This window comes from Octodon degus, unplaced genomic scaffold (genome assembly GCF_000260255.1).
Source record: "Octodon degus isolate 3935 unplaced genomic scaffold, OctDeg1.0 scaffold00034, whole genome shotgun sequence".
Taxonomy (NCBI): domain Eukaryota; kingdom Metazoa; phylum Chordata; class Mammalia; order Rodentia; family Octodontidae; genus Octodon; species Octodon degus.
The window spans coordinates 18,020,591-18,033,204 of NW_004524610.1; the positions used below are offsets into that span (position 1 = coordinate 18,020,591).

At 42.9% G+C, this 12,614-nt stretch overlaps 1 protein-coding gene across 1 annotated transcript in view; it reads right to left on the bottom strand.

Moving 5' to 3' along the window:
• Klhl42 (kelch like family member 42) overlaps positions 1-12,614 on the bottom strand; it is a 37,892-nt gene that overhangs the window by 11,218 nt on the left and 14,060 nt on the right. The window contains exon 2 of the mRNA XM_004630279.2: positions 8,740-8,933. Within this exon, the coding sequence (XP_004630336.1) occupies positions 8,740-8,933 (194 nt within the window). The remainder of the gene's footprint in view (positions 1-8,739; positions 8,934-12,614) is intronic.

The following is a 12,614-nucleotide window of genomic DNA, read 5'->3' on the forward strand; positions in this document are numbered from 1 at the left end:
ATATATGCAGTGTGTTATTTGTTGAAACTGTACTTCTGATTTGATTAGAAACTGTCTCATGGCTGTTTATCAATAAATTTTGAAAAAAAAAAGTTTTGTCAAAAAATCTGGTGCCTTTTGGTAATAATCCTAACTTTTTCCTCTCACAGTATATAGATGATTTGTTATCTAGAGACCCAGGAGTCATGTAAAGAGGGGACAAAGCAAGATAAGGGGTACCACATTTCTAAGAGGAAGGCTCAAATATGTGTTCAAGCTGTGAAATTCCTTGAGTTCACCCTGACAGGGGAAACCCATTTCTTCTTCTCGAGCTCCCGGATCCAAGCCATGCAAGGGCTACGGAAGCCCAGAACCCAAAAAGAGTTAGGAGAGTTCCTGGGAATAGTAAGTTTTTGTTGTTTTTAGGTGTCAAGTTTTGCCTCTGTTGCTAAACCCTTATATAAAACCCTGAAGGAAGGTAATAGCCTCCTGCTTGGATTAGAATTTGGAAAAGTGAAAGCATTTGAGGACTAAAGAAGAAGCTCTTGAGGGCTCCGGCTCTAACCCTAACAGACATCAGAGCCCTTTCAGCTGTTTGTTCATGAAAAAGGAGTTAGAAGGAGAGTCTTAACTCAAACCTTAGGGTCATGGAAGCGCCCCGTGGCCTATCTGTCCAAAGACTGGACTATGTGGCTGCCGGGTGGCCATTACGCTTGCAGGCCACTAGAGCAGCTATTGTATTAGTAAAGGAGGCTGACAAATTAACCCTGGGACAGAAGTTGAATATGTTCCTGCCCTATTCAGTGGAAAACTGCTGTGGGGACTTGGTAAAAGATGGCTCTCTGGTTCTGGGCTAGCCCAGTACCAGGCAGCCCTCCTTAAAGACTCCCATTTAACTCTTAAAGACTATTCAGGCCATTAATCCCGCATCCCTCCTTCCAATGTTGTTGGAACCCCTGAAGCAAGATTGTGTGGAGACCGTGAGGCTATTTATTTTACAAGACCTGACCTGCGGGACACACCACTCCAAGACCCCAATCTTGTCCTGTTTGCAGATGGAAACAGTATGGTAATAGATGGGGTATGGAGGGCGGGAGCAATAGCTGTGACTGTGGAAAGGACAGTGTGAAAAGGAAGTCCCAGCGACTTCAGCCCAAAATAAAGAGGCCTCCTAACCACAGGAGAAAAAGACATCAAAAACTCCCAGGAGACTTTAAACTTGTTACAGGAAGTGTGGTGGCCCACTGACGTGGCAATGATACACTGTCCTGGACATCAAAAAGGCCAAGGCAATAGGGCTGCCGACCTGGTAGCAAAGCCAGCTGCTGTGGGGGACTCATCGCCAGACACACATGTCTTGGTAGTACCACTCCTTCAGCCACCTACATATTAAGAGACTGAGTTATTGGGGGCCAAGTCAGAAGAAACATAAAAAACGGGTGGCAAATCTTCCCAAAACATGGGAAATTTCATGATTCGAAAACTGCATGATGACAACACCGATCTGGGAAAGACAGCTATGACCAGGCTGCTTGGCCACTATTTCTGTATCTCCAGGCTTTGGACCTTGTGCACCTCAGTGGCCAGCAAATGAGTGACTCGTGCTAACAATAACCTAGTTTCTAACCCACAGTGTAAACCAGGCGTCTGCTGACAGGGAACCTTCCCTTTGGAGGATGTCGAAGTGAACTTTACTGAGGTCAAGTCAATGGTTGGAAACAAAAGTATTTGTTAGAGTTTATTTGCACCTTCTCAGGATGGGTAGAGGCCCTGCCCACCAGAACTGAGACCTCCAGAGAGGTGGTAAAAGCACAGATGGAACTAAACATCCCAGGTATGGGCTCCCCATTACAGTACGCTCAGATAATGGGCCTGCTTTCATGGGTAAAGTAGTTCAGAGTCTGTCCAGTGTTTCAAGCCTAAAATGAAAGCTAGATACTGCCTACTGACCCCAAAAGCTTGGGCCAAGTATAGCAGCAAAACCACACCTTGAAGAGCACCCTGTTCAAACTGTGCCAGGAGACAGGTGTGGACTAGATGTCTAAGCTTCTGATGGCCCTGCTGCTGTCATGCTGCACCCCACACCGGGATGGGCTCGCTCCTTTTAAAATCCTATTTGGAAGACTGCCACTCTTGGTGCTGGTATTGGAGAAAACGTAAAAGATTGAGACACAAGGGATCACTCCCTTTAAATCCCCAAGTCGGGGGAGGAAATCCTGACATCAATTTTAATCAGAAACTTGTTAAGTCCTTACAGGCTCTGCAGTCTACTCTGCAGGCTACACACTCCCTCTGCAGCCCCTCCTGCATTCCACCCACTGCTTGTTCCAAGATCACCAGGCTGTTCCCGAGAGACCTGATAACCCACTGCAAGCCCAGACCAGTGATCAAGTCTACAGCAAAAAGAGACAACCTGCCTCTCTCATGTGCTCACTGGAAAGGACCCTACACCGTCACCCTAAGCACAACCACCATCAAGGTTGCCAAAAAGAGCCACTGCGTGTATTAACCCATGCTCTGCCACAAGTGTGTTGGTATTCAGGGGAAGGAGGGTGTGACCATCTCCACCTCCCCACTCTACACAGAGATAAGAGAGCTCCCACTATACTAGTCCCCATCCTGCTAGGTATAGGGCTAGTAGTCAATTAAGGAATAGTCTCCATGATAAAGAAACAGAAAGTTGCCATCAACAAAATTGGTTCCAAGACTTGCTTCCCGTGGCTAACAGAGCTACTATCTGCCCTCCTAGGACCTGTAGCACTACTATTGATAATTATTATAGGACCTTTCATACTTAATTTTTTGATAAAATATATATACAAGGTAGGAGTCAATCTGTGAAACTACTGATTCTCCAGACTAGGTATGAAAACCTTCCAACTGAAGAATCAATGATTTGATCTATGTACTAAAAGCAGTGGGGAATGTGATGGCCTAAACCCAGACTTTTAGCATAGGTATTGCCATGATAAACTTTAGCTGACCCCAGAGCTGTAAAAACAGGCCTACCATATGGAGGAAATATACCCTGAGAAAGCACTAACCCTAAACAATGACAGGAAAAAAACTAGCCAGATGTATAGCAAAAAAAAAAACTGTTTTGAAAGGCAGGATGGGTGCTAATCTGTTTGACAAGCAAGATATATCTATGCTGATGGCCGCTGAGCTCAGCTAATAAAAATCTTCAAAATTTAATTGCTATTTGGATTCCTATATTATGAACACACAAGACTGTGTCTCAAAAAACCAAAAGAAAAAATAATAAATCACCAATAAAATGAAGAAACACCCCACAGAATGGGAAAAAGATTTTTATCAGCTACTCCTCAGACCAAGGACTACTATGTAGTATAGACAATTTCAGAAAAATCTGACCCTAAATTAAAAAACCCCATCAAAAAATTAGTACATACTTCTCAGAGTACAAATGACAAATATATGAAAAAATGTTCAACATCACTGATCAGGTTAGGTGCAGTGCGCACACCTCTAATCCCAGCTCTTGGGAGGCTGAGGCAGGAGAATCACCATCAGTTTTAGGCCAGCCTGACATACACAGTGAGTTTAAATCCTGGGAAGACCCTGCCTAAAAAAAAATAATAATAATAATAATAACAATAATTACTGACCATTTGAGAGATGCAAATTAAAACTGAGATTATACCTCACAGCACAAAAAATGGCTATGATCAAAAATCTACCACCAGGGAGATAGTTCAGCGGTGTAAGTGTCTGCCTGGCAAATGCAAGGTCCTGAGTTCAAGTCTCAAAAAGAAAAGAGAAGAAATCCACCAATAATGCATGCTGGAGGGGATGTGGGGAAAAAACCCTTCCCCACTGTTGGTGGGAATGTACACTGGTACACCCACTCTGAAAATCAATGTGGAATTCCTCACACACTAGGACAGAAATACCATTTGACCTGACTATTCCCCTTGTAGGTATCTTCCCAAAAGAGTTAAAAGCATTATGCCACAGGGACATATGCACACCCTTGTTTACAGCAGCACAATTTTTATTGTTGGTATTGTTGTTCTTTTGAGATAAGTCTTGCTATGTAGTTCAGGCTGGCCTTGAACTCACTATGTAGCCCAGGGCTTTCAAACGTGACTATCCCCTTGTCTCAGGCTCTTGAGTGCTGGTACACCACCACAATTTGTAATAGGTAAATCTTGGAAATAGCCCAGCTGCCCATCAACAGATGAATGGACAAAAAACTGCGCTTTTCATATATAATGGAGGGGCTGGTGATCTAGCTCATGGCTCAGTGCCTTCTGGGCAAACATGAAGTCCTGATTCCCAGTACTCTGCCCTACAAAAAAGAATGCTACTCTGCCATGAAGAATGAGACACTTTTAGGAAAATGAATACACCTTGAGAACTTACTTTTAAGTGAAGTAAATCAGACACATGTTTAATTATCACATTATCTCTCTTCTGTGTGAAACTAAAGGGTACATAAGGAGCAAAGTGGGGGACAGATGGTGGGAAGAAGGGAAAAAATGTTCCAATGGGAGAGCAAACAAGGAGGAAAGAGAGGGAACAAGGAGGGAGAGGGGAAGGATGGAAGGGAACAGGGATAAGATTAAAAAAGAAAAGGAAAACAACAGGAACAATGTTTTGCAAAGGGAAAGGAGAAGAAGGATTGAAGAGAAGGGAAGGGAAGGGGGGGAATGAATCAACATAGATGATGTACAGGTGCAAGTTCCCTGTGATGAATGTGATCATTGTGTATATCAAAATGTACCAATAAAATAAATTTTAAAAACCAAATCTCTGAGGTCTCACATAAGAAATTTGAAAAGTAAAATTCTAAGTCCTGATTTTCCTTCTTTCTTTTATAATAACAAGATGACTTGTCCAGAACACGAAACATCAGGAAGTGCTTGGGAAAGCTGAGCAGAACTTCAGAAGACAAGCTGTTGCCCTGCTCAGTGGACTAGAAAACAAGTTTTCAACCTTACACAAACACCTACCCATCTGCATTGCCCAAGCATCCCAACATGGTCTTTGGCCAGGGGCACCCAGGACAGAAATCATGGTGGGTGGCCCCAGGGGAGAAAGCGCCAGTGGTGACTTGCAAAACTGCAAACACACGAAAGGTTTTCTAGGTCAAATAGAATAAACATTTACTTAGCCAGGGTCATGGAAAAATAGGAAATCTACCAGCATGGCTGCATGTTGGTACTCGGGACTCCTGCTCGAAGAGCAACCACAGGGCACATGTGTGAGGTCAGGCCACAGGAAGCACGCGTGGTCCTAGGGAGGACCAAATCCTGGAAATTCTCACAGGGGTGTAACCTGGCTGCTTTCTCCTGAGAGAAGAGACAAACACAGAAGTTTGGGACGGTGGGAGGCTGTGCTGTCTAGGCACATCATCACTGTAACCTAAACACAAAAACTGAAGACAAAAGAAATATCTACTCTCACATTTTTTCATTATTTATAATGAAAAAGCTGACAATTATATTCAGTGTAGGACACTAGAGAAGGGCTTTGAAAATAGCTCCCCAATGGTGAAAATGTGGAATAGTGAAAAACTAGGTTTAAAACCCCTCACTGCTCATACATAATGTGCTGAGCCCTCTGCCACAGCCTCTCCTAAGATGCAGGATATAGGCGGCACCACCTGCAGCACCACCTGCAGCACCACCTGCAGCATGGTCTCTAGAAATGCCAACCTCAAAAGTCCAAGAATGGGACTGTACAGGCCAAAAGGTCTCTACAGACATAATTAAGGATCTTAAGATGAAAGCATTCTGATGGCCCAAATCAAATGAAAACTGTCCTAATGAGAGAAAGAAGAGACCACACAAATAATAAGGCCCGGTCTGGACATACCAGAGACTGGACCAAGTGAAAGAGAAGCTTCCCCTAAGGCCTACAGGAGGAGCAGGACTCTGAGGTTCCCTGACTCCTGCCTTCTGGTCTCTAGTCTGCTGTTTTAGGGTATCAAGTCTGTACTTATTTGCTATGGAAGTCACAGGAGAGCACCACACTGCCGACATCCTCCCCATGGAGTCAGTGATTTACAAGATGCTAAGTGCTAAGGTATTTTTTTTTTTAAATAGAATTAATCACAGGATTCAAATGTTACGAAGCCTGACTTTTTCATCATAAATTTCCTCATCAAATTCTCACCTAATGTTTTGGTTTTTTTTTTTGTTTTTGTTTTGTTGTTGTTGTTGTTGTTTTTTGCGGAACCGGGGACTGAACTCAGGCCCTTGTGCTAGCCAGGCAAGCACTTATTCTACTGAGCCATCTCCCTGGCCCAGTGCTAAGGTATTTTGCTGTTGAAAGAAAGAGGAAAAACTGGGCATGGTAGCAAGCCTGTAATCCTAGCACTTGGGAGGCTGTAAACAAGAGGATCACTATGAGTCCGATTTACGCAGTGAGATCCTGTAGACCCTGTAGACCCTGTCCTAAAAATACAAACTAATAAAAAGAAAAAGGAAATTATATTTAAAAAAAAGAAAGAGGAGAAAGAGAAGGGGAAACGGGAGGGAAAGGGAAAGGGGGAAAAGGGGAGGAAGGAAGGAAAAGGAAAAAGCAAAATGCTTATGAAATATTTACATTTACTTCTCTAACATAAATCTCTAAAACAAGACATATTTTTTGATATGGTGAAAAAAATCTGTCACCTATTTGAATATTACATTAGTATGTGTGACTCTGCCCCTTATGAAGTAGCAAGTGGTTGCCTGTAGCTTAACGTCTGGCACCAGCAGAGGCTAGGGAGCCCTGTCCTGCCTGCACCAGCGCTGGATCCTTTCACCATCTGACATACAGTGGTCACTCTGTCACTTGAGAGGCTAGACATGAATCCAGATACACCTGTCCTATAAGTTCTGGGCTCTGTACCATCAGACTGACCAAATGTGAAATACATTTCCTTGGCTAAGAGAAACGAAGACAATGCTTCAAGGAAGGTGAGGGCAGAGAAGGGAAGGCGGAAGTTTTCCTAGCTGTGCTCCACTGTCCCAACACCATCACCCAAGGGTTCCTACCAAGTGCAGCAGCTGAAAAAGTCTTTTATTTCCAAGTTACTGACCATAAAATACCAAAATAAATGAAAAATAAGGCCAAGGGTTGAGCACAATGGCAAAGAATAAGTGCAAGGCCCTAGTTTTAATCTCCAATGTCAATGGGAGGTGGGGGGAATTAACACTGAAGAGCATGGGCACCATGGGGAACTCCCTGAGTGGGGCACAGTGGCTCAGGCCTATGCCTCTACTTCTCAGGAGGCTAAGACAGGAGAGTCATTTGGGCTCAAGAGTTTAAAGGCAGCCTGTAACACCATGAGATCTCATCTCAAAAAAAGTGAAAAACTCCCATGTATAATTTAACTGATAGCACAATCACTCTTGCTGACTAAAAGAAAAAATGCTCTCTAATATCCCTGCAGCTCCAATGACAAAGGAACAAGGCTCTGAGGCTGGGCCTCTGGAATCCACAACTGTGTGTTTGCCTATGAAGGGAGAAAATGAAAGCAAAGACCTGCAAAGAATCCCTGGCACCAGTGCTGGATGAGGCAGACTAAGCATGTCCAAGGATGCCCAGACAGCACAGCCCTCCAGAGCCCTGCCGCAGTCAGAGCAGCCAGACTGAACAGAAAGGAAATCCATGTCTGCTCCCTACATGCTCAGTTCTCAAGTTCACACAAGGTCCTCCAGGCCTTCAGGTCCAAACCACACCCACCATAAAGGACACTCCCTTCCAAATGTGTAGAAATATAGCACTACTATGGATTTTCTGTTTTAACACTACTTTGCACTCTCTTTAAAAAATAAAGAATAATTTATTTTTAATAATTTTTATTCATTTTAATGAGAAAAAGATAAAAGAGTGATGAAACAGTTTCAAAACAGGTTAGTAGGATGTTTATAATAATACATTGCGTATCGTTGTCTTTGTAGTGGTTATTCAGAGGACAAGATACAGACATGATAGATATCTCAACAGTATTAGTACAAACTTTTTATTTTTTTTCTGTATTTTAGGGAAGGGTCTACAGGGTGTTCAGGGTCTCACTACTAGATCGGACTTGTAATGATTCTATTTTCAGCCTCCCAAGTGCTGGGATTACAGGTATGCGCCACCACACCCAGTATCAGTACAAACTTTTATCCTCAGTGAACTAAGAGAAAGTAGCTATATATATATATATATATTTATGTATACATATATATTTTTTTATTTTCCTTCTCCCTTTAACAACAAAACTGTCTTTCATTTACACTTTTGTGAAGTTAGTAACGCATGACACAAGGTTGCTTAGCAACCGATAGCAAACCTTAACCAGACATCTGTAATTGTTTTTTTCATATTCTGTAGGGATTTAAATTTTAGAATATCCATGGTTGCTGGAAAATAGCAGTTCCATGTTATATCTAAGGCATTTGATATTCAGATAGATAGTGATGGTAAGCTCAACTGTCTCTTATAGGCTAATAGTATCATTAAGCTTCTCTTCTGGATGTTTAACAACTAAAGTTTACAGACCAAAAATTAAAGAAATAGAAGGGCTACAAGGATAGCCAATATTTTGGCCCTAGCACTTCAGGGTCAGTAAGGACTCAGGACATAAAAGAACCTGTGCTGTGACATCCTTTTAACTCAGTGGTGTCCAAAATTTTCTGATCTAGGAGATTATGGGGCCACAAAGGAAAGTGATGGCTGATGAATAATTTAAAAATAAGAAATGTAGCACTGAGTTTCCTTTCCTCAGGCTCTTGAGGTTCCCACATGCACAACACTTACCTCGGGTAGTGTAGCCTCCAATGACATAGATCTGCCCCTTACACTCACACGCAGAGAACTCGGCTAGGGGATTTGGTAATGGTGCCACAAAATTCCACGAATCCTGCTCAGGACTGTAACACTCAACATTAGAAACAGCTTGTCCGCCAATGGCATAGAGTTTGGAATTAACAGCCACGAGTTTGAAGTTAGACCTGAAAGAGAGACACAAAAGCCCAGAAAGTAAGTTCTGATCAGAACAAGTATGGTGATGGCATGAATGACTACAGCAGAGATGGAATCTGCTGAGCTCAAGAAAATCCACTCTGTTTGATGGTGGTCATGCCGCAAGGACAGAGGAATGACACGATGACTTCTCCAGTGCAGGACCTCTCCTGTCCTCAAGAGTCCACAAAAGACCACATGACCACACATTAGCAGATGCAGACAAGCAGTTCAACGTAACAAGAACTAATCTTGCTCAGTTTTGGGCTAAGCACCAAAGGCACGCTGCGAACACTAAATTCAAACAGTGGGCCTCTAGGTCCGCAGCCTTGCACTCAGGGATTGAAAATACAGGGGTAGGGAGCTGCATCTGTACTAAACACGCACAGGCTTTTTCCTTTTCATTATTCCCTTTAAGACACAGCACAACTATTTCCATAACACAACTCTTGTTTTGAAACAAGTTCCTGCTATATAGTCAAGACAGCCCTCAAATTTAGAACTTTTGTGCCTCAGCCCTTGAATGCGGGGGCATTTGACAGGTATGTACTGCATGTACTACAGGCATATGTTGCCAGAGTGGCTGTTCATGCACTCTGATATTCAGCGAGAGTCCTGGAATAATTCTTCACACATACTCAAATGCCTGTATTTTCTCTCCAAGAAGAAGTAAGTGCCAAGGAGAAAAGCACCTGGCCACTCCTTTGTCTTCTCCCGTCACGATACTTGCCTCACTCCATCCCCGAACCTCTAGGGGGTACCCAGGTGTGCCCTGCGCTGCATGCTCGATGCTAGAAAGCTTTGTGAGCCATGCCTTTCCTGCACTACAGTACACTGTAAATTTGCTTCATAAAATATAAATTAGGAGATATAAGAACAGAATTAATTAAAAATACTCTGGGTCCAGTACTTTAAGTTTTATAAACCATAAGAAATGCCTCTATCAACAAGTGCAGAGGGCCAGCCAAATAGCTCAGCAGATTAAAGCCAGGGATTTGATCCCTAGGCCTGTCATGCTGGCCCCGCCCCCAGGGCACGCTGAGACAGCAATTAAGATTGGGCACAATGGCATATGCCTGTAATCCCAGCTCTTAGGAAGTTGTAAACAGGTGGATCACTACAAATCCAATCTGGGGGGCCTGGCCCTAGCTCAGTCCTTTAAGTGGCTGCTTCCACAAAGCTGTCAGCCTCAGGTTCCTGGAGTTCGAACCTCACAACTCTCCCCCGCTGGCCAAAAGTGCCCTGAAGGCATTCGAGGAAGGAAAAAAAAAACAAAACCCTTATTCCACTACAAATCCAATCTAGTAGCAAGACCCTGAACACACGTAGGCCCTTCCCTACAATACAAAAAACAAAAAAGTGCACTTCTATTGCAATGTTAAAAAAACTTAAAAAAGAAAACATACTGGGGCCGGGGAGATGGCTGAGTAGGATAAGCGCTTGACGGGAAAACGCGAGGATCTGAGTTCAATCCCTGGTTCCGCCAAAAGAAAAAGAAAAAAAGAAAACATACTGGTTTCAAGCCCCATATTTATTTTAGTAAAGAAGTAAATACTACTACTCATCAGCTTCAGACACAAGGTAAGTCTCATTGCTAAGTAAAACAGCTGATTTGCTTAAATGTAGCACTCAGGGATTAATCTATCCTTTGAAAGCAGAAAATGCAGACATTTGTGAATGTTAGGTGAGCCAACTGTGACATATACAACTGTCAAAAGTCTATGGGGGTCTGAGCAGCAGCAGCAGCAGCAAACCTGAGCACAGGTCAGGAGGCCCGGGCTCTAGGCTCAGCTCTACTGACAAGCAGCTCTCTAGGCCTGATCACCGCAGGTCTCCATCTCAAAGCTGCAGATAAGATCTGTCACAAAGTGGACACAGTTATATCAAATGGTGTCTCAAAAGCATCAGGCAGAGAAGAGATACTATAATTCTGAACTTTTTTTGTACAAATTAAAGATAGACCAAGTGAATCCCAAGGCCATATCTACTCTAATAACAAAGATTTCTTCAAAAATAACAGTATTCTGGAAGTACAGGCCACTATGAAAACAAAACAAAAATTATGTCGGCGTAGATTAAGAAACAGCAATCAACATTAGCCTAAGCCTGGTCTCCTCATAGGCATTCAATAGACACTGATGTATTACAGGGCAGAAAACACAGAGCCTGCCAAAAAACTGCATACAGCGTACTAATAAATGTCTGCACGCTAATGCCACCACTTTGAGCACCTCTTGTCCTAGGACTGAAGATAATTGCATTAATCCCATGATATGTCATTAAATTCAGTATTGTAATGCTTATACAAGTTTTCCTTTTCCTGATGGATATGTGTTTTTAGTACACTGTATACTAGAGTTGGGTGAGGCAGTAGTATGTGTCCATAACCCCAGCTATTAAAGAGGCTGAAGCAGGAGGATGGCAAGTTTGGGGTCAGCCTGAGCAACTTAGCTACACCCTAACTCAAAATAAAAACATTATTAGGAAAAATAAAAATATTATTTTAAAGTGCTTGAGATAAACCTGTATGGCAAAGACTTGCCAAGCACACACAAGGCTCTAAGAAGTTCAAACCTCAGCACCACAAAAAAGACAAGGAAAACATATTAGCAACAACTACCTACTAAAAAGTTTCTTTAAAGGAGCCTATGTGTTTGTATTTAAATGTGCTTTTAGTTCTGTTTTGCTCTTCGCATCGGCTGAACAGAGTGCTCTTGAGCAAGAGCCTCACACTGCCCACGAAGCCCAGCCAGCCTTGCGTTCCCCAGGCAGCGGCTCCCGCCCAGGCGGCAGTTACTGGGGGGTCCCTGACTCATGCTGCTTACCTTCCCCGCTGCCAATGGTCCTTAAAACCCACACGGTGCCCTCTCTATGTCTGTAAATCTGGGGAACCAAAGGAAAATAAAGCCTGTAAATAAGCTCTACATTCTATGAACCCTCAATTTATTTCTGCTCCCCAAAGGTACACAGATAGTAAATTTTCTAACGTGAAAAGTTTTTACTGTTCATGCAGCATAATCACTGTCCTAAGCAAACAGGTAAGGGACTTCTTTCTGAGGATGAATAAGTAATTAAGAGTAAACAATGCCACCTCTCTGAGCCACTTGAAAAGAAGAAAAGGCATTAATGACGTTTCTTTAAAGATAACATTGCCACCTAAAGACAGACCACTTACTAAAGAGGCACACTGTTAAGGCTCTAACTTCGGGCTTGCACAGTGAAATCTCAGCTCCAATTTTCAACAGCTATGTGACCTTGGACAAATCACAGAATGTCTGTGTATCTGTGCTTCAGTTTCCATACCTGTAAAGTGGAAGGAACAAAAGCAGCTTCAGGCACTCAGGACAAACCTGAGGAGGAAGGCCCTTCCCACTGTGCCCCTGAGAGTGCTTCTCTGAGCCCCCGTGGGCGTAAATTCCTTCAGGTGGGAACGGTCGGTTTCTCATTCATCAGTTACAGCAATCTGTGATGTATTCTAGAACTCTGTCCCAAGTGCTTTCTCATCTACAAATTATTGTCGCTCAGCACTTGATTTCTAACTTTCTGAAAACAACTCTTCCCCTCTTCACTTCTAAACAGTAAAGGTATACACCAGCTATAAATCACTTTCAAAAACTATCAGTTCTTCAGTGTATGATCCCAGACATACTATGTTCAAGAGGTTAAAACCA